Source organism: Pipistrellus hanaki, assembly GCF_964339955.1.
Source record: "Pipistrellus hanaki genome assembly, chromosome: 1".
Taxonomy (NCBI): Eukaryota; Metazoa; Chordata; class Mammalia; order Chiroptera; family Vespertilionidae; genus Pipistrellus; species Pipistrellus hanaki.
Genome location: NC_140503.1, coordinates 209,878,145 through 209,905,974, shown reverse-complemented (window position 1 = coordinate 209,905,974; position 27,830 = coordinate 209,878,145). Strand labels below are relative to the sequence as shown.

The 27,830-nt window shown below is 63.6% G+C and overlaps 1 protein-coding gene across 2 annotated transcripts; it reads right to left on the bottom strand.

Annotated features, from left to right (window-relative positions):
* Positions 1-332: 332 nt before the first annotated feature.
* Positions 333-27,630, bottom strand: LETM1 (leucine zipper and EF-hand containing transmembrane protein 1). 2 transcript variants are annotated; one of them, XM_084878239.1, is made up of 14 exons: positions 27,347-27,630; positions 22,622-22,678; positions 17,146-17,596; positions 15,159-15,302; positions 13,285-13,422; positions 12,405-12,608; positions 6,850-6,969; positions 5,601-5,732; positions 5,192-5,335; positions 4,616-4,744; positions 4,379-4,513; positions 3,656-3,846; positions 2,944-3,082; positions 333-2,355 (listed from the first exon to the last, which is right to left on the bottom strand). In XM_084878239.1, the coding sequence occupies exons 1-14, from the start codon at positions 27,427-27,429 to the stop codon at positions 2,194-2,196; spliced, it is 2,229 nt and encodes a 742-aa protein (XP_084734365.1). In that variant the 5' UTR covers positions 27,430-27,630; the 3' UTR covers positions 333-2,193. The 2 variants fall into 2 exon arrangements, with proteins under 2 accessions (XP_084734365.1, XP_084734364.1); XM_084878238.1 differs by having other exon boundaries at positions 4,616-4,747; positions 27,347-27,624.
* Between the last annotated feature and the right edge of the window lie 200 nt (positions 27,631-27,830).

Below are 27,830 nucleotides of genomic sequence, written 5' to 3'. Positions count from 1 at the left end.
TGGACATCTTGGGGGGGGGTGGCCCTACCCACTGAGGGGCTGGGAGGGTGGGAGACCACCTGTGCCCTCTGGGCAGCCTTCCCAGGCAGGCTGCTCTCCAGCAGGGGAGGGCCCCGCCCACGGCCCTGGGGGCAGGCTGTGGTGAGACGAACCCGCCTCCTCCAGGAAGCCCCTTGGTCACACGGGCCCCGAGCAGGGGGCCTTGGTCTTACAGAACGGAACTGTGCTGTTCTGAGTGACCCGGGTTTGAGCATCCCCGGAGGTCTGATGGGGGAGGGCTGGTCAGGCAGTGAGCCTCCACCGACCTGGACAAAGGAATCACTGAGTGGTCACAGGTCACCAAGGCAATGCTTTATTCAGTCCCGTCCTTACATCAGACTGGCGTCTGGTCCCCAGCACAGGGACAGTCTGGGTAGCGTGTGGGGGATGGCAGCGCACTCTGCCCACAACGGGGGCTCCGGAGCCAGGGCGTGGCCCCAAGGCGAGGCCCTGTCCCCTCTGCGACGAGGCAGAAGCAGCAGCCACTCAGCTGCCACCGCAGACCATCGAGACATCTTCCTGGGAGTCCTCCTTCGAGCTGTCACAGGAACGGTGATGTGACATTTTAATAAAAACATCATTTCTAGAAAGGTGATTACATGTGAGGCCGGGGCCCGGGCGGGCACGTGGGCAGAGCCAGCGCACAGGCGGGCCGCGGTGAGAACCGGCCCAAATCAGCGACAGGGCCCGCGGGGCCGACAGGTCCTGACGTGGGACTCCCACGTGGCCCGTTTCACCGTCAAGCAGGCGTGGGGGGTGCAGCCCAAGGGCAGGGCCAGCAGCACCCCCTCGGCCACCGTGTCGCTGAGACGCCCGTTTCTGGGCCCACCACGTGCTCTGCCTGCGTCTGGCGCGGTCTCAGCTGTGTGAGTCCAGGACAGTGAGCGCAGCACGAAGCGCCAGGGGCCGGCGGCAGGCCCGCCTCAGAAGCGGAGGCTCTGCTGGCAGCTCGCCCTGCGCAACAGAGCCCTGCACGGGGCACGCTCTCCCCGAAGCTGCAGCCACCTAGGAGGGCCGGCACGGCAGCGAGGACGGAGGAGCCGCGCGGCGGAAGGCCCCCCCGCCGGTGCTGCTCACCCGAAGGACAGCCGCGTCCCCGCACAGCGGCCACACTCCGGGGCAGGGCGGGACAGCCGGAACCAGGCCGGGAACAGAGACAGCCCATCAGCACCACCAGCGCCCGGAGCGCGCTCACACGGACGGAGAGCCCTGAGCCCGGGTCCGAGGATACAAAGGCGGATTCCCGGGTTGTGCCGGCCCTGCCACGCCCAGGAGGAAGGGCAAGGCACCGAGAAGCTGTCCTTCCCGAGTCCCCGGTCCCGGAGCTGGCCACGCCCTCTGTGCTTGGGTTCCCCCAGAGCAGCCTGGCCTCTGAAGGGGGAGACTGAGGCACAGGGCACCGGGCCCCGCCCGCCCACGCAGCCACCTGCCCGAGCGCCAGGCTGCACAGGGCCCTTCACAAGCCCTGTGCCCACCACAGGCCGGAGTAGCCACAGGCCTGCGTCTCCTGAAGGAGCTGGGCCAGGAATTGGAGTGACGGCACCTGGAGCTCCGGGGTGCCAGGGCCAGGCCCACTGCTGGGCGGCGCAGTGGCACTACCCCCGGGCGTGGTGCTAACAACCCAAATTCGGAGACTTCCTAAAAGCCACAAGAGCACAATAAACACGCAGACAGCAAGGCTTCGTTAGCGGGCCACGCGTACTTTAAGTTAGGTCACACCGAGTCGGCAGACTGCGGGCTGGTGAGGGTGAGGTGACAATCAAGGTACATCGAGAAGAGCAGGTGCAGACGGGCACCCGCAGGAGGCACCGCCGTACGCCAGGCGAGAGGGCAAGGCCACAGAGCGCTCGGGCGTCCCTCGCGGCCACGCGGCTCCAGGCGTGGCCCCGACATTCAGGCGTCCGAGTCCGCAGACCGGTGTCTCCTGCGCTGAGGGTCCAGGGGCCGGGCCTCCTCCCGGACACCACGGGCACAGGCCCGCGTGGCCATGCAGGGACGCCGACACGCCTCCCCGGGGCGTGGGGATTCCAGACTGACTGACTCTTCGTGGAATGATGAAAATTAAAATTACGTGATGACGGAGTTCCTGATTTATTCCAGACAAACAGTAGACGTGTCACTAGGTCGCCTGCCAGCAGGAAGGGCCTGACGGCACTAGCCCTTCACCTCGGCGGCCTCCTTCTCGGCCTTCTTCTCGGCCTTCTCCTTGGCCTTCTCCTTCTCCTCCACCTTCTCCTCCTTGCCCAGCGTGGCCACGATCTCGGCCACCTGGCTGGTGGAGATGTGGATGTCCGCCTTGTCCACCAGCTCGATCACCTGCACGCCCAGCGAGGACAGGACTCAGGACCGCTTCCTCAACCAGCAGCCAACGGCCACCAGCACTGAACCCCACGCTGTCCACCGGGGCCCCGGGGTCCTCAGAGAACCAGCCTCCCACCCCCAGAGGCCCTCAGGCTCCAGGGCCCCAGGGAGGGACAAGCCGCCCAGGGCAGGGTGGGGCAACGCCATGGGGCAGGGGCTGCCCTGACAGGCTCCGGGCCGAGTGCGGGGGGTGGCCGTCAAGCTGCTGTGCATGCCGAGGGCTGCAGGGACGTGCACCTGCTGGTCCCTCGATTCCCAAGGAAACCACGCCAGCCCCGTGCCGGGCATGGCAGGGCTGGGAGCCGGGAGAGCCTGTGACAGCGCGTGCAGAGGGCACCGCGGGCCTCCTCAGAGGCAGGGCTGCTCCGGCCTCGGGCTGCCCAAACTCCTCGCACCAGGAACCCAAGGGGTCCTTAGGGTCCCTCGGGGTCACCTCCAGGCCTCACAAGTCCCCCCACAGGCCCCTCCGATTGCCCGCACCCCTCCCCCCCGGGGTCTGCCCCCCAGCCACCGCACCAGCAGCCCTGGCGGCCTCGGACCCACCTTGACCAGGTCGTTGATGTTGACCTTGCCGTCTTTGTTGTCGTCCAGGGCGGAGACCAGGCTGATGAGCTTGTGCTCTGGAATGTGCTTGATCTGCTTCATGGCGTTGATGAGCTCGGTGACGCTGATGACAGTGTCCCTGGGAGGGTGAAGGGAAGAGCCCGCCGGTGACAGCCTGCACCCAGGCTCCAGGCCCGGGCCAGCCCGCCCATACACTGTGGAGCACTGTCTTTGGACCAGCGAGGCAGGTGGGCCCACACAGCCCAGCAGTGTGGTGAGGGCGGCCTGTGCACGGCCTGAGGGGACACAACCAGGAGGGACGCTGCCCTCATCTGAGGATGAAGGGTCGCCAACCCGAGGACAGGACAGCACAGAGCCGGCATGAGGGTCAGCCACCACCTGGGGCAGTCACCCTGGGACACCACGTGGTCAGTGCCGAGTGCCGGGGCCGAGGGGGGCTGAGGCTGGAGGGCGGGGAGTGGGGAAGAGGGGAGCTGAGCTGCCTGCAGCGAGGGGGCCGCGGTGGGCAGGCAGGCAGCGGACAGCGGCGCCCAGGGGCAGAGGATGGAGAGCTGACGGGAGCCTCGTGGAGAAGAGGCAGATGGGGGTGGGGTTTCTGGTGGAAACCCCTGGGTCACGGCAGGGCCGCTGGGCACCACGGCTGTGACCGCACAGGTCAGCAGCCCCAAGCCCTCCGTCTGGCCGCACTCACCCCGCGGGCAGGCCCGGGGCAGTGGGGCCCAGCTTGCCAGCCTGCTGGTCTGCCTCCAGCTGGGTGAGCAGGCCGTCGATCTGCCCGATCATCTGCTGCACGCGCTTGGTCAGCCTCTTGCTGGCCTTGGATTCCTCCACCTCCATCTGCTTGCCAGTCTTGGAAAGCTCCTTCTTAATCTCCTGCAAGTCCTGAGAGAGCAGCGCGCTGGAGACTGCCCTGGGAAGCCCCTCACACACAGCTCGCACTGGGATCCCCTCCCCCTGGCACCCGCCTGCGCCCCGCACACACTGCTCTAGGCTCCGCAGACTCGCACCCCCTCGTCTAGAAAGGAGATGCAGTCTGCCTGGCCCCTCACCCTCCGTGTGGAGTGACAGATGAGTCAGAGCGGTCAGCATGGCCTTCCGCCCACGCCAGCTGGGGGGGGGGGGTGAGCGTAGGAGGGACCTGCTTTCTAACGAGCCCCGCCCGGAGGCTGCCATCTTTCCTGGCAGAGCCCTGGGACACCAGGGACGGCCGCTCCCAGGAGGCAGCGGCGTGGGCCGCACAGGGTGCCTGAAGAGGACTTGGTCAGACCCCTTCCTCTCCAAGGGCCTGTAGGAATAGCGTGACCTTTGGCTTATCAGATACTCAATGGAGGCACTTTTGGAAACTGGTAGAAACCATAGTCTTAGGAGCAAACCCACAAGCCCCAGCCCTGCACCCTCAGCCCCCGGCCCGCACCTCGCTGTAGTCCTGCACGTCCTCCTTGAGCATCTCCAGCTCCTCCTTCTCCTTCGTCAGGGAAGTCTTCTGCTCCTTCAGCTTGGAGCAGGCGTCGCTGAGGATGTCGATCTCCTCCTTGGTTATCTCCTCCTCCTGGGAAGGAAGCACAGCCAAGGCTGATGAAGGGCTCACTGAGGGCGGAGTCTCAGCGGGCACAGGCCGCCCGCCCCCCCTGTGCGGGCGTGGCACTGTCACCTTCACGCCCGTCAGGACGGGGGCCGTGTCCTTCAGGGCCTCTGACGGCAGGGTCACCTCCACCACTTCCGGCTGCGGCTCAGCCACGGGCTTCCCGGGGGCAGCTTCCACTGCTTCAGGCGCCACTTCCTTCTGAAACACAGGCCGGGCCACTCAGTGCCACCCCTGCCACGGCCTCCCTAGGCGCCCACGCCGCACTGACGTGCCCCCGGCCGGAGGGCACGCTCAACAGCCAGCCCGAATGGCGGACTCCGAGCACCCAGCAGGGTGACCTCTCCAAAGGCCACTTAGTGACCCGGGCGTGCACACAGCCCAGCCTCTCCCGCCCTCCGGCCCGTCCTGACACGCATGGAGCTGCCAGGATGTGCAGAACGCACACTGCATGGGCACGCGTGTGGGGAGCTGGAGCCTACCCGGCCAGGAGCACAGCCTGGGCGGCTGAGCTGGCCCCGGGGAAAGGGGAGGACCACTCCAGAAGGAAAGGGGAGGACCCTGAACAGCGAGCCCCGCCCCCCCGGGCCCAGGCCCGTCCCCGAGGCAGGAGTGGAGCAGGAGCTAGTGGCACCCAGCACTCACCGCGGCCTCCTCCGAGCGCCTCTGCCGCTCCTCCCGGTGCTCCTGCCGGATGGCGGCCTCCTCCTGCAGCGTGGCCTCCAGCTTCGCCTTGTTGTCCACCTGCTCCCCCTCCACCTCCGCCGCCTTCACCTGCGCTTCCTTGGCCTTCAGAGAGGGCGCCCCTGGGTGAGCCGCAGGCTGCCACCCTAGAGGCCACACCCGACCCTGACTGTCCTCCCCAGGCTTGGAGGGCACAGACACAATGCAGGGCCCAAGGTCCCCCAGGTCTCCCACCCCTGACCGCTCAGAGGACAGACGAGAGGGGTGAGGGGGAGGGCGGGAGGGCCCCATGGCCGGGGACGGTGTCGCGCGGTCCCGCCCTCAGAAGCCGGGCCGTGGAGGCAGGGCAGAGGCCTCGGGCAGCACGCACCACGATCTCGGGCAGGGTCTGCAGCGTGGACTTGAGCTGGTCGGCAGGCGACAGGGTGTCGGGGAGGTACATGGCTCGGGACAGGATGAGCAGCGACGTGGGGATCTCCTGCTGCAGGTGCAGCTCCAGCCACTGCAAGGGAGGTCAGACCTGGATCATCGGCTGCCTTGCCCGCCCCACACCGGAGACCTGGCAGGCGGGGCCTGCCCTCCGCCGCCTGCTCTCTCCGGTTGGGGGAGGTGGGGGAGGGGCGGGACCAACAGCCACAACAGGACTTGGGCGGATGGAGCCGATCCACTGCCTCAGTTCCTGGCCCGATGCCCATGGGTCACTGCACAAGACGCCAGGGACCCCGAGTTAGCGCCCGGCGGCCAGGCCTCCAGGCCCCAAACTGACGGCACAGATTCGCTGCCAGCCAGCCCCGCTTCAAATGGCACAGAGCCCTGCGGTGTCTGAATCCCCCGGCCTGTGCGGCTCCCCACCTACTGCGGGCCAGGCACCACTTCAGGCTATTTCAGCGACAAAAAGGAACGTTCACGCTGACAGGAGATCTGACAATAGCTGGACAAGAGCTGGCACGGGACAAACGCGAGAAGGAACTCGGATCGGGAGCAATGCTAAGGAGAGCAAGGAACGAGAGGGAGGGACGAGCACACGTGGACAAGCCCGTGAGCTCCGTGGGGGTGGGAGCCGCGGCGCTCCGGCCCCCGGCGGCACAGGGCAGGGCCGCCACGCACCACAGAAGACGCGGCCGCAGGGACAAGCGGGGCCAAGCACATGGCGACAGAGGGGACCGTGGTGCGCGCATCTGCCTCGCTGACCCCATGGGAGGGGCCGCAGCATGGCGGTCAGGAGGAGGGCCACGGGCACCCTGCAGGCTTTACACCTTCCGAAGCGGCAGGCGAATCGCCGAGTGCCACCGCCTTTCCGAGGGCCGATCCACTGGAATCAGAGCTGCCCGAGCCCCTGGGAGGAGCAGGGCGCCAGAACGCGGCCTCAGGGAGACACACCGCGTCTCAGAAGCTGTCTCAGCGCTCACCCACCCCGATGATGCCCGAGAGCACCGGCCTCCGCACGGGGACACACTGGCACCACAGCCTGAGTCCTGGCACCTGGCGGGCCCCGCGTGGGAGCCCACGGCCACGAGGACACCCGCGCGGCCCGGCTGCTGCCCGCGCTCCCGAGGAGCAGACGGACCGCGGGAAGAAGGCCCACGACCTCGCCCGGGCCCGGCCGCGCGCGCACGCACCTGCTTCAGCTGGTTCCGCAGGCGGTCCTCCGTCACGCCCAGGGCCCGCATGCCTCGCGCCCGGCACGCCGCCTGCAGCTCTTTGACGTTGAGGCTGTCCACGCCCTCCTCTGAGATGAGCTGGAAAAGAGACGGTGCTCGGTGCGCTGTCCTCTGAAGAGGCAGCCGGGGCTCACGAGCAGAGGCTTTGTAAGTCACACACCTACCAGGCCCCACCAGGGGCAGGGACAGGAATGGACAGAGGAGGACTGGGCAAGTGCACCCGGCAGCACCCCCGTGACCGGAGACTCGAGGGAGGGCGCCTCTACCCAGGCCCGCAGGGGGTCCCAGCACCTGCCCCACGGCCTGCCCACCCACCCCGAGCCGAGCCCTGTTTGCTGGACGGGAGAGAAAGGACAGAGCAGAGCGACTCAGCCACCGCTCCCGGCCTGAGGGAGAAGAGGGCCGAGCAGGAGGCCCGAGACAAGGACCATGGATTGCAGCACAAAGACACCTGCAGGGAGAGGGGGGGAGAAGGGAGAGAGGGGAGAGGAGAGGGGGGAAGAGGAGAGGGGGAGGGAGGAGGGAGAGAGACAAAGCACCACAGGCGCTCCCGTCTGTCCCCACACCCCCACCTCATCGGCCCAGCCAACCTCACAGCGTCCTGAGGGGGACAGTGCTGCCCCCACCCCAGCTTCTTAAACTTTCATCCTGAGATGAAACAAAGTGCAGAACAAGATCACAGCCCGGTGACAGTAGGCCAGGGGGCGGGGCCTCGGCACCACAGGCCCTCCCACCGCCTCATGCCCAGCCGCCCGAGCCCGGGTCCTCATCTCCCTGCCACCCGATGAGAGCGCACACAGGACCCATGTAACTTGCGGGGACCCCATGAGGACCATTCACCAGGCTGCGGTGTGTCCACAGCTTGCTGCCTTTTTGTGCCAAGGAGCACGGCCCAGCTGGCAGCCAGCGCTCAGGAAGAACTGCGTGTCTGCTCGCGCCCCACCCTCCTGAGGACTCCGCCCCCACTGCGGCTTCTCGCTGGTGTTTCGGGTGCCTCCTGTGTGGACCCTGAGTAAGACGCTTACTAAAAAGGGCTCCTGGAGGCTAGCTGGGCTCAAGTTTTCAAAAGCAGTGAGCACGGCTGGTGTTGCCCAGTGGCTGAGCGCCGACTTATGAACCAGATAAACCAGGTCACGGTTCGATTCCTGGTCAGGGCTCATGACTGGGTGTGGGCTTGATTCTTAGTGGGGGGCGTGCAGGAGGCAGCCGATCCATGATTCTCTCAACATGGATGTTTTTCTCTCTTTCTCCCTCTCCCTTCCTCCCTGAAATCATTTAAAAAAATATATTCAGCCCTGACCAGTTTGGCTCAGTGGATAGAGTGTCAGCCTGCAGACTGAAGGGTCCCGGTCAGAGGCATGTACCTTGGTTGGGGGCACATCCGCAGGAGGGGGTGTGCAGGAGGCAGCTGATCGATGTTTCTCTCTCATCAATGTTTCTATCCCACTCCTTTCCTCTCTGTAAAAAACCAGTAAAATATGTTTAAAAAATATATATTCAAACAAAACAAAACCCCAGAGCCTCGCAGCACTTCCTGCCGGGCCTCTCACCAGCACGGGAGGCGGCCTGCACTGCTGCCCCGCGCCCAGGCGTCCTCACTGCTGCGCCGCCCCGTCCGTGGCTCCCGGGCACCACACCGCGTGGCCGTCAGCCTGCGAGTGTCCTCACCACAGTCCAGGCGAACTGGAGGCAGCTCCGTCCTCGAGCCCCGGCCCTCTTCCCCTCGCTCACACGGAGAGCCACACGCCACAGGCCACCATCCGTGCTGTGACCATCAACGTCATTAGGAAGACATGCGAGGAGGAGAGCCGGCTGGGCTGATCTGGTGTTTCCTTCCTGGCATCCCAGGCTCCCCCATCACTTCCTGCTTAGGAAACCTCCATCGGCTCTGCGGGCATGTGCCTGCTGTCGACACACCTCAGCTCTCCTCTTCTGAGAAAGGCTGGCTTCCTCCTCGCCCTACAGGGAGCGCGCTGGACAGACAGTGGGCTGACAACATCGATCCTTTGTCCTGCAGTCAGAGGCTGTCCTCTCTCATTATTTTCGTCCTTGAATGCTCGCCAGTTTGACTGACGGTCCAGCAAGGTGTGGGCTTCTTTGGGTTTATCTGTCCGAGGTTCCCTCGGCTGCTCACATTCGTAGAACTGAAGGATGTGGGACGTGCCAACCATGACTTCTTTGAGCACTTTTCTAGCTCTGTCCGGCCCTTCTCCTTCCGGAACCCCACGACAGTATGTTGGAAGTTCTGCAGTACCCACAGGTCCCCGAGGCTCTGACCGCTTTTCACCGTCCTCGTCGTTCAGGTGTTAAAGTCTACTATTTCCTTGTTCACGGAGCCTGTCTCTTGTCCTGTCCATCCAGGGGAGGGCCCACCACCGAGGTATCCAGGAGGAGCGGCTTCCGACTGGAACCGGGCGTGCGGAGAGTCACGTTATGAGACTCCGGATCCCGTTTCTATCCTCCCTCAGCTGCCCGACAGGGCTCTGGGAGAGTTAGGGGCGGTGTTCTAACCAACTTTATAGATTTTGTAACTGATGATCTGGCATCTGTCGATGGCCCAAGCTATTTGCAGGTCCCTGGCAGCCCAGCTTTCGTGGGCGCACAAAATCATCTTCCAAACCCTCTAACCACAAACCCCGACTCTGCTTTACTTCCTGCCCAACCAACGTCTCCAGCTGCCCCTCCCTCCCCCCCAGTGACAAAGGCCGGCTCCTCTCCGCCCGCCTCCCCTGCTGCTGCTGCTGCTGCCGCTTCCCGCTCGGGGGCACAAGGCCGCACAGAGGCCCGAGGGGCGCTGTGGCCGTTTCCAGGGAACCTGGAGCAGCAGGCTCCTTCCACTGCCTCGACCTCTCTGTGCATCCGCCAGCCTGTGAGTGGCACCCACGTGCATTCTGGGACAGCTATGGTGCTGCTTCGATCCTGCAGGTTTCCCATGGGCAGCGTTTCCCGGGGTGTCGGTGGAGTCCTTTCCGAGGTGAGCCTGTCCTGTTCCTGGCGGAGAGCAGGCTCTGGACCTGCCAGTGTTTCTGGCCGCCAGAGGCTGGGACCTGAGGGACAAGACGCACTGTGGTTCCTGGGGTCCCAGGCTCTTCTCCCCACACCGCCGCCTTCCAGGTCTGCTTCCTGCTCCTGTCCAGAGGGAGTGTCCACATCACGGTGAAATGACTTGTCCAAGGTCACAGGCAGGGGAGGGACGCCTGCCTGGAGCTGCCTTCCCGGCGGCAGAGTGGAGCCTGAGCACGCCCCGGAGCAGCACAGCGGGCCACGCCAAGCTCCTCTGGCCCCACACTCAGGGTGACGGGAGGGCAGCTGCCTGAGAACCGGAGAACCAGGGACCACAGCACACGGGCACGTGTGGAGACGGAGCGCCGACAACCGGGCTTAGGGGGCAGTGAGAGTCCGTGGGCTGGGGCGGACCGGGCTGCCTTCTGTGAGCTGACTTCGAGCAGGCGGAGTCCAGGCCAAAGACCACTGCTAGGAGGCAGCCATCTTGCCAGGCTAAGCAGAAGCAGCAGCAGTCCGGGGCTCAGTCCAGAGAAGAAAGCGCAGGAACCCCCGGCGTCGGGCCTCACACTAAGCGGCACCGGGAAGAACTGGCAGAGCCTTGCGCGGCAGGCGGGCACCAGCTGTGCTGAGAGCTCCAGGCAGAGGGCACCGGAAGCAGGGCCAGTCCTGGGATGATGGCCTGTGGAGCGTCTGGAGGAGGACCACACCACCCGGACCCTCTCCCTCAGACTCGGTCTCTACCTGAAAAGCTAACGACGACAAACAAGCCGAGCCAGAGAGCAAACAAACAAGCAAACCCAACCCTCTGCTCCGTCTGTTACTGGAATCATAAGGCGTGAACGAGGACGAGCGTGCTCAGGAGGACAGACGGCAAGAGGGACAGTTTCACGTGGGAAATGAAATCTTAGACAGGCCTGGCACTGGAATGAGGAACTCAGAATGGGTCTGAGAGTCATTAAACCCATGCCCTGGCCGGCGGCTCAGGGGCAGAGCGTCCTGACACACCAAGGTGCAGGTCTGATCCCCAGTCAGGGCGCATACAAAGTCAACCACTGAACGCATAAGTAAGAGACAACAACAGGTAGATTCTATCCCCCCACCTCAAATCAATAAATGAAAAGAGTTAAAAGAGTGATTGATTAAACCCAGAAGAAGTACGAAAGGACGTAAAGTACAGAGAAGAGTGAGAGGGACAGGCCATGGTAAAGAGGGAAGGGGAGAAGTGGGTGTCTGGAAGGGGAGGGGAGGGGAGGAGAGGGGAGGGGAGGGGAGGGGTGAAGAGGCGAGGGGAGAACTTAGTGAGGTGGGGGGAGCACTCCGACCTGCAAACAGGATAAACAGGCATGCACATTATCATCCTAAACGGCTAAAACCAAACACGAAGCAAGTGGTGGCGGCTGTCAGCTGGCCCCTTCCGAGAACAGCCGCCGCCCAGCCCGAACGACACTTGGAGACCAAAAGGCAGTCAGCCCCCGCGCAGAGGAACTGAGAGGAGGGTCACCGGGCGCTGGCTCAGGGGGAGATGTGGGCACGGAAACGGGCAGGAGAATTCCTCGAGGGGCCTGAGGGCGGCGTGCAGGGGAGCCTCGGGAGGAGCCAGCACTGGCAGGAGCGAGTGGGCTGTAGCTCCAGGGAAACCGCCCAGTGACAAGCATGTCACCAGAGGGGGTGGGTGACAGACAACACTTGGTTCCTCAAAACAAGGCGAGAGGAGACCAGTGTCACACAGACTGCGGACTGAGCAGGCGTTAGAGGCCTGACGACAAGCGTGAGGCAGATGGAGGACGGGGAGCTGGAAGGGAAAGCTGGGAGCGGGGAGCAGGGACAGATTCCTCAGGCCAGGAGAGCTGTGGAGAAGAGGGCTGTGCCACGGATTCTCCTCCAAGCACCTCGGCAGGAGCACTGGTCGTGGGCCAGGACTTGCTTTGACTTCCTGCCTGTTACTCAGAGGCCCAATTCCCAGCCACTACTTTTAAGGAAATTACCAGAGACCTTGGGCAAAAATCCACATTAAAAGAAGTCTGTCTGGTCAGTGTGGCTCAGAGGTTGAACACTGACCTCTGAACCAGGAGGTCATGGTTCAATTGCCAGGCAGGGCACATACCCAGGTTGTGGGCTCGATCCCCAGTGTGGGGTGTGCAGAAGGCAGCCAATCGATGTTTCTAGTGTCTCTATCCCTCCCCTTCCTCTCTCTAAAATCAGTAAGAGTATATTAATTAAAAAAAAGAAATGTATTGGGTGCTGTTTAGGGCACCTACAGTAAGGAACAAATCAGAACGCACTCCTCCGAGGGGGCACCGCCAGGCATCAGAATACACCTTCCCAGGACACGGGGCGACATGGGAAGGCCCCGATGCCACGCCGGCGGGAGCACGTGGACGGCAGGCCCAGCGCCGTCTATCCCCGCAGGCAGCACGCACGCCCCACCCGGCGGGCACAGCCGCGGAGGGGCTGATGGACCTCTGTGACCTCCCCCCCGGAGGGGGCCCGCCGGGAGGCGCCCTCACCTTGTCGTCCGCCTTGATGGAGCGCAGCCGCATGGTGAGCTGGAAGCGCAGGAAGTTGTTGGTGCCCATGGACTGCAGCTCCAGCAGCTTGCACAGCGCCACCAGCTGCGGCCGCGTGAGGTTATCCAGGGTCAGCTCGTCCTCGAACAGTTTGGAAAAGCGGATGATTTCCTCGTTGCTGGGCCTCTCTCCGGTCTCTCGGATCTGCAGGAGCGATGCTGAGTGTCACCGTGATGAGGCTTGTTCCCTGAGCATGCACACGCACACGCATGCACCCGTGTACACACACACACACACACCCTCCCAGGCCCAGGGGCCAATCGCCCCAAGGGAGGAAATGAGGAGGACGGGGGCTGGGGGAGGGGGCCGCCTGGACTATCAGGCACCACCTGGGAGCAGCCTCTAAGGCTCAGCCCGGGGGCAGCCCAGCGGAGGGAGGCTGGCGACTGGAAGAGGCCCACCCGGCCTCCCCCTGCTGGGAAGGAGGCCCTGCCACGCTCCCCCCACCTCAGCCACGGCTCAGTCCATCCTCTTCCCTGCCCCCCACCCTGGCTTATCACACTGCAGCGTCTTAGGTTCCTCATTTGCCAAACTCTCCCTCGCCTGGGGCTGCTGCAAAGTTGGAGGCACAGGCAAGTAACTGAACGACAGCAGGTTCAAGTTCTCGGACAGAGGTTCCACCTGGGGTGGAGGGAGCCCCCACAGACCCGGGCAGCAGCTGCCCCCCGGCCCCCCGCCTGCCCACGGGAGCGCCCCCTGCTGCTGCAGCAGAAAGAGGGAGGATGGCAATGAGGACCACTCCCCGGGGACGCAGGAGGCCGAGGCTCTAACCAGCACTAAGGACAGGGCTGAGGCCACGGGGCTCCGGGCGTCAGGGCACCTTCTGGAAGAACAGGGAGAAGTCTTTGGTGGCACTGCCCGTGGCCGCCTTGTTCTTCAGGGCCATCTCCTCGATGGTGTCCTGCAGGAACTTGGCCAGCTCCAGCTTGACCCGCAGCTCCTTCTTCAGCCGCTCCTCCTGCGGCAGACACAGCGCTGTCCTCTGCCCAGACCCGCCCCGCGCTGCTGGACGCCTCCGCCAGCTCCGCTCACACTGCGCCCAGAGCGGGCTGCAGAGCGCACACGGTAGGCCTGTGTCCCCACAGCCCTCTGACCCAACAGGCCGGGCCCGCGGCTGGGCTGGCCCGATCCCCCCAGGTGGTCTCACCCCGGCCTGAAGACACCTCAGAGAGAGCAGCTCGCCCCGCCCGGTGACCCCCCACCCACCCCCTGCCCCCCACCCCGGCCCCGGTGACCCCCCATCCACCCCCGCCCCCACCCCACCCCCGGTGACCCCCCATCCACCCCCGCCCCCACCCCGGCCCCGGTGACCCCCCATCCACCCCCTGCCCCCCCACCCCGGCCCCGGTGACCCCCCATCCACCCCCTGCCCCCCCACCCCGGCCCCGGTGACCCCCATCCACCCCCTGCCCCCCATCCACCCCCTGCCCCCCATCCACCCCCTGCCCCCACCCCGCCCCCGGTGATCCCCCACCCCACCCCCTGCCCCCACCCCGGCCCCGGTGACCCCCCATCCACCCCCTGCCCCCCCCACCCCGGCCCCGGTGACCCCCCATCCACCCCCTGCCCCCCATCCACCCCCTGCCCCCCATCCACCCCCTGCCCCCACCCCGCCCCCGGTGATCCCCCACCCCACCCCCTGCCCCCACCCCGGCCCCGGTGACCCCCCATCCACCCCCTGCCCCCCACCCCACCCCCGGTGATCCCCCATCCACCCCCTGCCCCCCCACCCCACCCCCTGCCCCCCACCCCGCCCCCGGTGACCCCCCATCCACCCCCTGCCCCCACCCCACCCCCGGTGACCCCCCATCCACCCCCTGCCCCCACCCCCACCCCCGGTGACCCCCCATCCACCCCCTGCCCCCCCACCCCGGCCCCGGTGACCCCCCATCCACCCCCTGCCCCCCCACCCCGGCCCCGGTGACCCCCATCCACCCCCTGCCCCCCATCCACCCCCTGCCCCCCATCCACCCCCTGCCCCCACCCCGCCCCCGGTGATCCCCCACCCCACCCCCTGCCCCCACCCCGGCCCCGGTGACCCCCCATCCACCCCCTGCCCCCCCCACCCCGGCCCCGGTGACCCCCCATCCACCCCCTGCCCCCCATCCACCCCCTGCCCCCCATCCACCCCCTGCCCCCACCCCGCCCCCGGTGATCCCCCACCCCACCCCCTGCCCCCACCCCGGCCCCGGTGACCCCCCATCCACCCCCTGCCCCCCACCCCACCCCCGGTGATCCCCCATCCACCCCCTGCCCCCCCACCCCACCCCCTGCCCCCCACCCCGCCCCCGGTGACCCCCCATCCACCCCCTGCCCCCACCCCACCCCCGGTGACCCCCCATCCACCCCCTGCCCCCACCCCACCCCCGGTGACCCCCCATCCACCCCCTGCCCCCACCCCACCCCCGGTGACCCCCCATCCACCCCCTGCCCCCACCCCACCCCCGGTGACCCCCCATCCACCCCCTGCCCCCACCCCACCCCCGGTGACCCCCCACCCACCCCCTGCCCCCCACCCCGCCCCCGGTGACCCCCCATCCACCCCCTGCCCCCACCCCACCCCCGGTGACCCCCCATCCACCCCCTGCCCCCACCCCACCCCCGGTGACCTCCCATCCACCTCCCTACCCCCCGGTGACCCCTCCCTCCCCGTGGCATCAGGAAGGGTCATGCGCGGAGCACGGCGGAGCTCACCTTGATGGACTGGGTCTCGAACGTGGACGGCAGCATGTTGGGGAAGAGCTTCACCACGACCGGCAGCAGGAACTCCATGAACGGCACCACGATGAACACCAGGAAGGGCACCAGGCGGAAGAGGTCGGCGCAGATCCGGAGGAACTGCCGAGAGCGGGTGGTCAGAGGTCACGGTGCGCATCCGCACGCCGGGAGCTCAGGCCACAGGCGACCCACGGAAACGCGGGCGCCCTCTGGGGGGCCTCGGAGAGCTGGCGGGGAGCTGACCCCACGTGTGGAGCAGCCCCAGCACAGGGGCCTCCGGCCCCCCCCTCCCCCCAGGCCCTGTCCTGGGACCCGGGCCTGCTCTGAGGGAAACTGAGGAAAACAAGTGCTGCCCACGGGCTGGCCTGGCCGCTGTCGTGCGCTGCTCTGGCTTTTCCAGAAAGGGTTCCGTTTAGGACTCACCGCATGGCCGTCATCGGAGGAAACCCAAGCACTCCCCAATATAAACACACGGCCGCCGCCCCCGCCGCCAAAGACGTGGCCTGAGGTCCAGCGCGGCGTCACTCCCACCGCTTTGGCCGGGCCAGGCTGCCCTCCACGCCCATGGGCTCTCTGAGGCCTCTGGGGAGACGCGCCCCTGCTGGGCTTGGGGCTGTCTCCCGCTGAGAACCCGTTCGCTTGCTGGGCGGGGCCAGGGGGAGCCAAGAGGACACAGGAGGCCAGGCCCACGCCCACCTCCCCCCAGGGCACCAGCCACGGCTCTTCCACAGTCTCCACCTCCCCCCAGGGCACCAGCCAGGGCTCTTCCACACAGTCTCCACCTCCCCCCAGGGCACCAGCCACGGCTCTTCCACAGTCTCCACCTCCCCCCAGGGCACCAGCCAGGGCTCTTCCACACAGTCTCCACCTCCCCCCAGGGCACCAGCCACGGCTCTTCCACAGTCTCCACCGATGCTCCCAGAGAAGCGCCTCCCCGCTCACCCCTTTGCTTCCTTTCCTGACATTCACTTTCTGTTTATTATCAAAACAGACTCGAGGACCCTACGTTTTCACTTGTTTACAATGCATCCTTATTCTTATTTTATGCTCGAGTGGTCCAGATTTGGTCCTGGGAAGGCCTGTCCAGTGGGTGCCTGTGCTTTGTTTTGTTGTTGTTAACTCTCACCCATGGATACTTTTCTGGTGACTTTCAGAGAGTGGGAAGGAGGGAGACAGAGAGAAACATGGATGTGAGAGAGACACGCTAACTGGTTGCCTCCGGCAGCTGAGGCATGTGCCTTGACCAGAATCAAACCTGCAACCCTTCAGTCCTCAGGCCAATGCACTAACCGCTGAGCCCGGCTAGGGTCAACTGTGTGTTTCATGACAGCGTGCAGTCTTCAGTGAAGCAGCAGAAACCCTGTGACTGTCACACAGAACGGGACAGGACAGAAGAGGACCTGGGCCACACAGGCTTCTCCTGTGATCCCTCAGAAGGCAGCGGGCATGGTAACCGTGTCCATGAACACCCATTAGGAGATTCTAATCCCCCGGCCTTCAATCACCCCCTGCACCCTCCTCACCAGCACCCCTGGGCTCCAGCCGGCGAGCACACCGTGCTGTCAACGGACCCGAGCGCAGCACGAAGCGGAGCCAGTGCTCACACGCAGCCCGCTGTGACCAAGGCCGTCTTCTCACGGAGGAGCCTGGCGTCAGCCGTGAGGGGAGGACTTCCTGTGCTCCCCTCGCTCCGAGGCCCCGAGGGCTGGAGGCTGCCCTGTGCCCTGGGGCTCAGCACAGACGAAAGACAACGGGGTCCGGGAGCACAGATCCCCAACAAGCCACGCAAACAGCCTCGGAGGAGGCGCACAGCCCAGCGACATGGACAGCAGCACGACAACAGGCAGGTCACAGCCCACGAGAGGCCGCCCGGACAGGGCCGTGGGCGGAGCAGCAGCCAGAGGACAGACTCGGGCACCGGGCGCGCCGGCGGGCGGGCGGGCGGGCGGGGCGTGGGCATTACCTGCCTGCGCTCGCGGCGGGTCAGCGTGTGCCCGTTGAGGATGCGCCAGAGCATGCGCGCGGCGATCTTGGTGTCGATCCAGAGCAGGCGGAAGCCGTGGTAGTAGTGCTTCAGCTCGTCCAGCACCCGCTGCCCCAGGGACTTCTTCACCGCCACCTCCGCCGGGGGGCTGTACACTGGCCCGCCCTCCTCCAGCTTCTTGTTCTTGTCCTTGAGGGACTTGAGCGACTTCTCCACCACCGAGTCGTCACGCAGCCTGGGCGAGGAGTGCCAGCCGCGTGAGGGCAGGAGCCAGGGCGGGGCCACCAGCAGGCCCGCGGAGGCCGGAGCCCACGGCGCTGGGGCCGCCGCACACGCGTGCTGGGGCCTCCGAGTCCAGCAGCCCAGGGGGTCGCCTCCGAAGGAGAGCTGCACGGAGTGGACGGGAGCACAGCCACCCAGCGGGACACGCCTGGAAGGAAGAGAGGAAACAGCCATGTCTCTGACTCCCCCTCCCCCAAGCACCCAGTCTTCCCAGCGCACAAAGCACACCCCACCACTTCCCTTCCTGATGCTGGATGCCACCAGCCCTTCCCTCCAGAGCAGGGTGGGTGGAGGAGCTGCCCCCCTGAGCCACAGGAGCTGGGCCTCACGTGGGCAGGCTGGACACAAACACAGTCAGCAAAAGCCGGGCCGGGAACAGACACCCCGGCTCTGGGTGTCTCCAAGGCCCGTTCCCACAAGCTGTGAGAATCTGGGGGGGGGGGGGGGGGGGGAGATGGAGCAGGCAGGCCCTCTCCCCAGCAGGTGGCCTCCTACAAAGACCTGCCATTCCTGAACAATCCCGAGGAGCAGCGGGGACGAGGACGAGGACAGACAGTAAACGATGACCATCCCCAGTCCCAGAGGTGTCTGTACAAACAGCAAACACCCAGCGCAGCCTTCGCCACGCCCACTGCCTCCACCAGGCCCCTCACAGCTCCCCTCGCCCAGCAAGGAGCAGGGCTGCTCCCTCCGGCCGCCTGGCTCACAGCCCTGTCCTCCTGGCCCATGACATGCAAACCCATCGCGCATGCTCCGTTCCCCTGCACCGGGCTCATGAGCCCCTGGAGATCGCAGGGGCTTCTTCTTTTTTTTTTTTTTTAAATCAATCTTTATTGTTCATATTATTACAAAGGTTCCTCATTTCTTCCCCCCTCCACCAGGTTCCCACCCCACCCTCCGCCCCCTCCCCATCCCCCATTGTCCTCATCCATAGGTGCACAGTTTATGTTCAGTCTCTTCCTCCCTCCCTTTCCCCGATAGTAAATCCCTTTTCAGATAGTAAATCTGTTACTTAGCATTTTCTCATATCAATAATACCTCCACATGCCCAATGATACACTTCACACAAAAGACATTTCCAAATAGGTCAACCAGCCTCATCCAGGCCCCACCCAAGGCACTCACAGATCAACACCCCAGCGCTATACTAACTCAACACATCCAGATCTAAGCCTTCATCACTTGATTCAGCAGACCCTCAAGTTCCCGCAAAAGTTTCCAGCCATGTCTGAGAGGCAGCCGTGGGCAGGGACAGGCGAGGAGCGAGCTGTTTCGGGCCTGGCTGCTCCGGGCCTGGCCTCTGTTGCTCTGGTTCGCTCCACAACCAGCTGCTCCGGGTCTGGTCACTGCCGCTCCCGACCTAGTTGCTCTGGACTTGGCTGTTGCTGCTACAGGCCTGGCCACACCCGACCCGGCTGCTCTGGGCCCGGTTGCTCCGGTCCCGGCCGCTCCGGGTCTGGCCGCTCCCAGCCTGTCAGCCGCTGCTCCAGGCCTGGCCGCACCAGACCCGCGCAGGGGCTTCTGAATCTGAGCACCCGAGCCTGTCCATCCACACGCAGGCCCCAGGGCGCCGGGCTGTGGCCACCAACGCAGGCCAGGCTGATCCCGGGGCCTGCTCCCTGGAGGAAAGCTGGGAATGCCTAGTTCAGAACAAACTCGCAGCTCATAGTGGGCAGGGGCAGCTGGCACAGGGCACCACCACCCCCCGCCCCCCGCCACCTTTCTGTCCCTCACACCCTCCCTGTCCTGACTCTCAAGGCCCCGGGGACAGGCTGCCATGAGCACAAGAGGGCTGCTCGGGGTCCGCAGTCCACGGACCACTGCAGCAGTGAGACTGTCATGCCTGTCCGGTGGCCCAGCCTCCCCTCACCATGCGGGGGGCAGTGTCCACACACAGATCAACCTTCCTCCTGGCCTCATCAAGCTTAAGTATCCACTTTCCACCCCTCCCTTTGCCAGAAGCCAATGGCTTCCAGGAGAAGGCGTGACATCAGCAGTCTCCAATAGACTGGGGCAGATGTGGGAAGTTAGCCTGAGCTGAGAAGCACATGGCCTCTGACTTTAAACATGATAGAGAGGTTGCTACGAACACTCTAGCCAGAAGGGTGAGCTGTTTTCAAAAGCTAACGGTGTCATTTGTTATTTAAAACTTCTCAACCAAACCCATCTGGGCACTGCCACCGTTCCGGGGGCAGCTGGAACAGATGGCATCGTCAAGGCCAGCCCTGCTCTGCACAAACCCGCCAGAGCGCCCTGGCGCCGACATAGCCAAGCGTGTGAACAGTCACACCACGCGAGGCGTAAGGATACAAACAGCTCCCCTTGCTCAGGTGCTCCCCCAGAATGAGGTTTCAAAGCCGCTGCTTGAGTCTCGTCCTCAAAGCTGGGTGCCCGCCCCGTGACCTCTGGGGAAAGGCCAGGAGCAGCGGTGTAACGTCCACGACGAGGTCTCAGACCAGAAACTCCACCTGCCCAGCCACCCGGTCTGGGCCATTTCAACCAAAGACTGAGATTGCAAAGCAACTAACACAGACGGTTATTTACCCCCTTAGATACTTACCTGTGCGACTCAGGACCTCTCATAGTGTGCGATCAAAGTGAGAAGTAAAATTTTGAATGCTAAGAAGGACATGAGATTTTTGCCTCTCTTCTATAATTCCTAATTTGAACCTACTGTTTAACTTTCTAAAGAAAGTGTTTAACTTTCTAAAATTGTGAACTTAAAAAAATATCAATAAAGCACAGCCTTTATATTTTAACTAGAGGCTCGGTGCCTGTGCACCGGAGGGGTCCCTTAGCCTGGCCTATGCCCTCTCGCAATCCAGGACCCCTTGGGGGGATGTCAGACTGACAGTTCTGGCCCAATCCCTGAGGGACCCACCAGTGCACGAATCCGTGCACCAGGCCGCTAGTATGCATGTGAGATCTTTGGTTAGTCTCTTCCCGCCCTCCCCCCTTCCCTCTGAGATTCATCAGTCTGTTCCATGTTTCCATGCCTGTGCATTGAGCATCTGCCCCCTGGTGGTGAGTATCATAGCTAACTGTTGAATGGTGCTTAGGCGCTATGAACCATGAGTGTGAATATATTTGGATCTTATAAGTTCTCGACAAAGTCAACACCCGTTGCTAATAAAAACTTTAAAATGAGAGGAACGAGCTACCGTCACATACAGCAGTGCACACCAGACTCTGTGCTGAGTGAGGATGCGGCATGGCCACAGCTGTCCTGGCCACAGGTCTGGCTCCCGAGGTGGGGACTCAACCTCACAGCCAAGGCGTGCGGAGGACGAGGCCAGCACTAGCCACAGAGGCCACAGCAGCAGCTACAGATGCTCAGTGGGGCTGTGTAACCCGCCAGCCCAGGAATCAGATGTCCAGAGTAAAGACCACCACTTGGGTCACACCTGGAATTGTCTGAAAGGCAACTGTGTAACTTTCTTCAGCAAGTGCTTCTAAAGAAAGTGGGCGTGGCCAATATAAAGAAACAGACCTGCCTTCCCCTGAAAGAGAGAAAAGGGCTTAATAAAACCACTTCCTCCAGGAACACCATGTGTGAATTTAAAAGCTGCCCTGCGCCTGTTGCTCAGTGACTGAGTTCTATTCCCAGTCAGGGCATATACTAGTACATGGGCTGCGGTCTCGATTCCCAGTGGGGGAGTGCGGAAGGCAGCTGATCAGTGATTCTCTCATCACTGATGTTTCTCTCTCTCCCCCCCTCTCCCTTCCTCTCTGGAATCGATAATAAAGTTAACATTTCTCTCCCTGGTTGGGTGGCTCAGTTGGAGCATTATCTCATACACCAAAAAGGTTGTTGATTCGATGCCGGGTCAGAGGGGATACAAGAGGCAACCTATTGATATTTCTCTCTCTCCCAGCTCCTCTCCTCTAAAAATCAATAAAAACATATCCTCAGGTGAGGATTTAAAAAGCGGTAATGTTCTTCAATGATTTTATGGATTTTTTTTCTTTTTTTTAAAATATATTTTTATTGATTTCAGAGAGGAAGGGAGACAGAGATAGAAACATCAATGAGGAGAATCATTGACTGGCTGCCTCCTGCACGCCCCCTACTGGGGACTGAGCCCACAACCCCAGACAAGTGGCCCTTGACCGGAATCGAACCTGGGACCCTTTGGTCAGCAGGCCGAAGCTCTATCCACTGAGAAAAGCCAGCTTTTATGGCTTTTTATGCCTTTTTTAAAAATGGGCTGATTTTATGGATTTAATGGCATTTCACTTACAATTCCAAGAAGACCATTTTAGAACTGAAGTCACGTTGCTGGGGGACAGTCCAGAGAGGAGGTGGGAGAGGCCTGGCCCCAGACAAGGCCTGGCTGGAGGACCAGCAGGAGCAGCAGCACCTCAGGGACAGGCCCTGGTCTGCAAGCTCTGGACCCGATCAGCGGCTCTGGGGCTGCTCCTGCGGGTGAGCCCAACCGCACAGCCGCCCCTACCTGTCTTGGCGTGGTCCCAGGAACCACTCACCCAGCGACCACTCACCCAGCACCGACTGCCAGCTGTCTTCCCTGGGGCCACTTCCTCGAGCACCAGGACCAGACCCCCTGGCCGCCAGGCCCCTCGTTTCCTACCCACAGGCCCAGACCCTCGAAATGCCCCCAGTGCACTTCAGAATGAACGCTACAAAGACAGAGGCCAAGATGTCCGATGCTCACACACCAAAGGCTCCACGTCCTAAAAAGAGGGCCCCGCAGTCCTGTGGCCACAGACATGGGACAGAAATCAAGAGCCGGGAGCACTCTGGCTGCGGGGAGGGCGTGGGGATGCTGCGGGGCGGGACTTCTACACAGACTCTGTCGTGTCCCCTCGAAGGCTATGCTTCTGCGGTTCTGCCACACAGACACGGGCACATGCGTGGGCAGCTGCTCGTGTGAGTGCTTTATGAAGTCCGAAATGGGAATATGCTTGAGCACAATTTTGCTTTAACAACAACCAAGTTTAGGTTGTTTGGGGCATGCAGGAGGCAGCTCATCACTGATGTTTCTCTCTCCTCTCCCTTCCTCTCTGAAATCAGTACAATTATATTAAACCATATACATGCATGGTTTTTTGTTTTTAAAGAAGCAGGAACATAAAGACCAGAAGAGTAGGAGACACTGCTCCCAGATGGAGAGGTCACATTCGAGCGGCACCCGAGGCAGACAGGCTTACTTACAGGCGGCTTATCAGCCCCATGGTGTTGGCACAACTGAGGCACGCGCGGTCCCCCGGACTTCCCGGACTTCCTGCAGCAAAACAAAGGAAACAGTCAGTGTCAGACCAGGCGCTGCATGAGCCCCGGGCGGTCTGAGGGAGCGCCTCTCTCTTTAAGGGGAGCTGCTGGCAGCCTGCTTGGTGCTGGAGTTCAGGGTGCTGCCAGGTGAAGGGTCTGCCTGGGAGGACACGCTGTCTTGGGGTGGCTCTAGACGGGAAGGGGAGTCTGAGTCAGCCCTGGCTCCTGGCCCAAGTGGGGACTCAGGCTGTGCCAGCCAGAGGCCCGGGGACTCCAGCTCCAGGCCCCGGGGGACAGCTCCCTGCTGGCTCCAGCTGGGCTCTGGGGGGCAGAGCCAGAATGAACATGACCCCCAACGCACAGGCAGCCCCACAGTGCGAGCAAGGCCACACCCAAGGGTCCCAATGCTTCCCCTGCCCACCGGAGGGGGCGAGGGCTGAGGGTCACTGGAAAAACCGATGCCCAGAGGAAGCCATTTCCTGTCACACACTGATGAGCACGTGCCGCGATCTTAGGGTCTGGTTGCATCTTGACCCTTTCTCTAACTCATGAGTCCCCTCAGCATAAATGCAGGGTTGCCCACAGGACCAGCCTTCGGGCCTCCTGTGGGCAGGCCCAGTGCCAGGAACAGCCTGAGGGGACAGGACAGTCCTGAGCCTGCTGGGTGCAGGCGGGAGCCTGGGCGGCTGGCAGGAAGGCCGGCAGGGCGGGAGTGCCTGGAACGGGCTGGGGCTGCTGAGAGCCAGCGCTGGGGCCAGCAGAGAGAGAAGGCGACGGGCCGGGGCGACCGCTCTAGGCCCCGAGGCGCGGCCAGGCAAGGTGGACCCTCTGAGGACGTGGACTCCAGCTGTCACCGTGTAATTCGATAGGAGATGGTGTCAACACCACCAAGTCTCACTTTGTTGTGCAGAAAGCTCTTCCCATCAAACATTTAATTTAGAGTCTTGCTGTGGATGTCAGCCTAGTTGTAAGTTGGCTGGGCTCACAAGCTCCATCGCCGTGATTCACAAAGGAACCTTTCCTATGTCACATGGGACATTTCTGTTAAAGTTACACAGCACACGGCAAACACGCCTCTCCAGCTGGGGAGCCCCCAGTTGTCTCCCAAAAAGAAGCCTGCCCCTCACCCCTGGCCTGTCCCCCTGCCTGCCCAGGCCAGCCCCCCACCTCAAGTTGGCTCAGAAATGGCTCCCCACCTGCACATGCCCCCCAGCCAGCCAACAAGCTGCTATAGCTCAAGGTGGCATGAATTCACCCCTGTCCTGCGTCCTCCCCTCCCCAGGCTCTCTGCCCGCCCCGCCCCGCCCCCGCAGCAGGGAGGTGGCCCATGGACACTCTCTGGAAGTCCTTTTGTGCTGCTTTTTCCACAACCAACTCCCCACACCAGCTGTGTGTCCTACCCTTCAATTCTGACACTACCCGGGGTTAGTAGACCCCAACTCACAGGAAACCGCCCACCTTCATATGTGTCAGTTGTAAGTAGGGTCCCCAGGCTGCCCATTCTACCAACTACAAATTCAGGGGTTCCCATGAACTCCTCACACTTTTTCTTTTTTTCTTTATTGGTTTCAGAGAGGAAGGGAGAGGGAGAGATAGAAACATCAATTCTGCCGCAACCGGTTTGGCTCAGCGGTAGAGCGTCGGTCTGCGGACTGAAAGGTCCCAGGTTCGACTCCGGTCAAGGGCATGTACCTTGGTTGCGGGCATATCCCCAGTAGGGGGTGTGCAAGAGGCAGCTGGTCAATGTTTCTCTCTCATCGATGTTTCTAGCTCTGTATCTCTCTCCCTTCCTCTCTGTAAGAAAATCAATAAAATATAAAAAAAAAAAAAAAAGAAAGAAAAAAAGAAAAGAAACATCAATTCTGAGAGATAATCACTGATTGGTCTCCTGCACACACCCTAGAGGGGATCGAGCTGCAACCAGGGCATGTGCCCTTGACCGGAATCGAACCCAGGACCCTCAGTCCGCAGGCCGACACTGTATCCACTGAGCCACACCAGCGAGGCCTGAACTCCTCACTCTTGACAATTTGCTAGAACGACACCGAACTCAGGAAAGTGCTCTCCGTGTCACTGCTGTTTACTGTAAAGGACACAGTGGACGCCCGGATCAGGGGGCACAAAGCTCCCGGCCCAGCAGCCCTGAACGCAGAAGCCCCCCTGTCCCAGACTTGTACCCTCACTGCCTGGGGTGACTGTCTGGCCATTGGGACTGAGCTCAATCTCCAGCCCCACTTCTCCCCGGAGGCTGGGGTGGGGCAGGAAGGGCCAGCCGCTAATCACAGGTGCTCATTAGCATAAATTCAGGTTAGAGGGAGAGTGGCTCCTTTATATCACCTGAGCACCCTGAGCACCCATGAAATTCCTCCCACCGGCGTGGCGCGGGGGCTGAGGGCCGATTATGAACAGGCGGTCATGGATTGATTCCCGGCCAGGGCTCATGCCGGGGCGGCAGGCTTCATCCCCAGTGTGGGGCGTGCAGGAGGCAGCCATCGGTGACTGATGACTGTCTCTCATCATTGAGGTTTCTATTTCTTTCCCTCTCCCTTCCTCTCTGAAATCAATAAAACATATGGGGGGGGGGGGATGAGAAACATCAATGATGAGAACCATCAATTGGCTGTCTCCTGCACGACCCATGCTGGAGACTGCACCCTCAACCCAGACATGTGTCCTTGGTGAGAATCGAACCCGGGGACCCTTCAGTCCACAGGCCCGTGCTCTATCCACTGAGCCACACCAGCCAGGGCCTATGTATATATTTTAAAATGTGAACAAGAAATCCCCAGGGCTTTTGGAGCTCTGGCGAGAACTGGGGAGGGCACAGAGACCAAGCGCGTTTCTTCCCATCCCACCCCCCTCTTCACTGGGCCCGATGCTCTCCGCCAGCTGCTGCTCCCGCTGCTCCTGGCAGCTCCTCTCACCCCACCTCCAGCTCCCCGCGGCACTCCACACCCGAACACCTGCGGGTGCACTGGACCAGGGCCCATGGGCACTGCCATTCAACAGCTCTGAGACCTCCAGCTCCCCGCCTGCTCCCGAGTCCTCCGTTTCAGCAATGGCCCGGGGCTGGAGCCGCCCCTTTGGGCGCCTGCCCCTGCTCTCACACGCAGGCCCTGGGGAACCTGGCTTCCCACCTGCAGGCAGCCCAGGCCCACTCCAAGCATGAACTGCACACAGCGCTTCCTCCAAGGAGCATGGTGTGCGAATGGGGGGCGGGGCGGGAGCAAAGGGGGGGGGGGGTGACTGCAGAATAGAGGAACTGACAGGCACCACCTTAGCCCTGCCGTACCTCACACTGACAGCATGCACCCCGATGAGACGTGATGAGGGACTTCACCTCTGTGGTCCCCTCCCCCAAGCCCACACCCACTCCACACATGTGAGAACGGGATACACCCCACAGAGGAGTATCCTGCAGCGAATCCGCCCAGTCCTCCCACAGCCACGAGGGAGCTACAGAGAAACGTGATGGAATGCGCCGTGGTCCTGGGATGCAGAGAGCACGTCAGAAAAAGCGTGTGCAGGGCAGGAGTGTGTGACAGACAGGAAAAAAAAAAGGTATCAAATAAAGGAAATGTAAGCCAGCCTGGCCCACAGCTAACAAAGTTTCAACACTGGTTTAGCAACTGTAGCCAAGTACACCATGTCAGATGTCAGATGTCAGGAGCGGGGGCATGCCCTCCAGAAAAAGGGCCACAGCAGCCAGGGGGATGGGGGGGGGGAGCCAGGGGGAGCCCCCCCTGCTCGCCCCCCTCCGGTAGCAAACCCGCTGCCTGCCTGCCGGGCGCGGTCACCTCCCGGTGTCTGCGTAACCGGGAACATAACCACAGGGAACACTCGTGTTCCCGACATGACAGCGCAGGCACACAGCGCGGCCAACGCCAGCCCGTCAGCCGGCCAGGACGGTGGCGGCCAGGGCACTGTCAGCGCCCTGCACGGGGAGCCCTTCCCGGCCGCCGCTCCAAAGGTCTGCGCAGCCAGCCAGCAGCGCGATTAAAAAATCACCAAGCCGCGTCTCTTGGAAGCCCCTGGTCAGCGGCCAAGCACCCAGAGCAACACCCTTCACTGAGTCTCCGTCTTACAGGGCGAGTGCGCGCTCCGCTCAGCCTGGCAGGAAGGGACAGGCCGGGGCGGGGGGTCCATGTACAAGGGGGGCGCCAGGGTGGACCCTCAGAGCCCAGCGCTGGGTGTGATTTCCAGGGCACAGCTGGGAGCGCGGGCGGCACACCGCACCGGGCCCCGACACCCCGCACGCCCCAGGTCCCGCCCGCCGTGCCCGCCCCCCGGCCGCCTCGCCTCATCTCGGGAGCCCGGGAAGCGGCCCAAGGACACGGCTGTGCTCGTGATGGGCGCCGCGTTCCACGGAGCTTAGCCGCGAGCAGCGGGCGCGCCCAGGGGAGACGTCAGCGCGCTCCCCGCCGCCCCGGCCGCGCTCCTCGCCGCGGCGGCCGCCGGCTAAGGTCACGGCGGAGTGAGTCACAGGCCGCCGCCGCCGGCCTCCCGGGCGCCCGGCCCCCGGCCCGCACCCTGGGCGTGGCGCAGGGCAGGGCGGCCGGGGCCAGCGGCGTGCCCATACCCGCCGCGTCCCGGCGCCCCGGCCGCCGCCAGGGGCCCCCTCGCCCGGCTCGGCGCCTCGGCCCCCGGCCCGCGCCGTCGGCGGAGCACTCACCCCCGCGGGCGGCGGCGTGGGGCGCCGGGAAGCGGGCGGGCCCCCGGCTGCGGCAGCTCCTCAGTAAGATGGACGCCATGTGCCCGGCGGCTCCCGCCTCCTGCGGCGGCCTCCTCCTCCTCCTCGCCGGCCTGGCGGCGGCTCGGCCCGCCCGCGCGGACGGTTGAGGCGGCGGTTGGCTGCCGGCGGCGGGCGCTCAGCTCAAGGACCCAGCACCGGCGGCGGCCATGTCCCGGCACAGACGTCCGGCGGCGCGGGGCGGGGCGACCGGGCGCCGCTCCCATTGGGCCTCTCGGGCGCCCGCCGCCGGCCAGGTGAGGGCGGTCCCGGCGTGCCCCGCGCCGGACTACGGGTCCCGGCGTGCCCCGCGGCCCTGCCCCGCGCGGTGCATTCTGGCCCTCGCTACGCCGCCGCGCACGCGCAGAGGGAGCTATGGCGCATGCGTCGGGGGGAGGCGGGGAGAGAAGGAGGCTTTTTCCG

Coding starts and splice junctions, on each gene's coding strand:
- LETM1 (XM_084878238.1), bottom strand. CDS start 27,429: ATGGCGTCCATCTTACTGAGGAGCTGCCGCAGCCGGGGGCCCGCCCGC. Junction 13,423..15,158: donor TCGAGACCCAGTCCATCAAG/GTGAGCTCCGCC, acceptor TGTCTGCCGCAG/GAGGAGCGGCTGAAGAAGGA. Junction 6,970..12,404: donor CCATCAAGGCGGACGACAAG/GTGAGGGCGCCT, acceptor TCTCTTTTCCAG/CTCATCTCAGAGGAGGGCGT.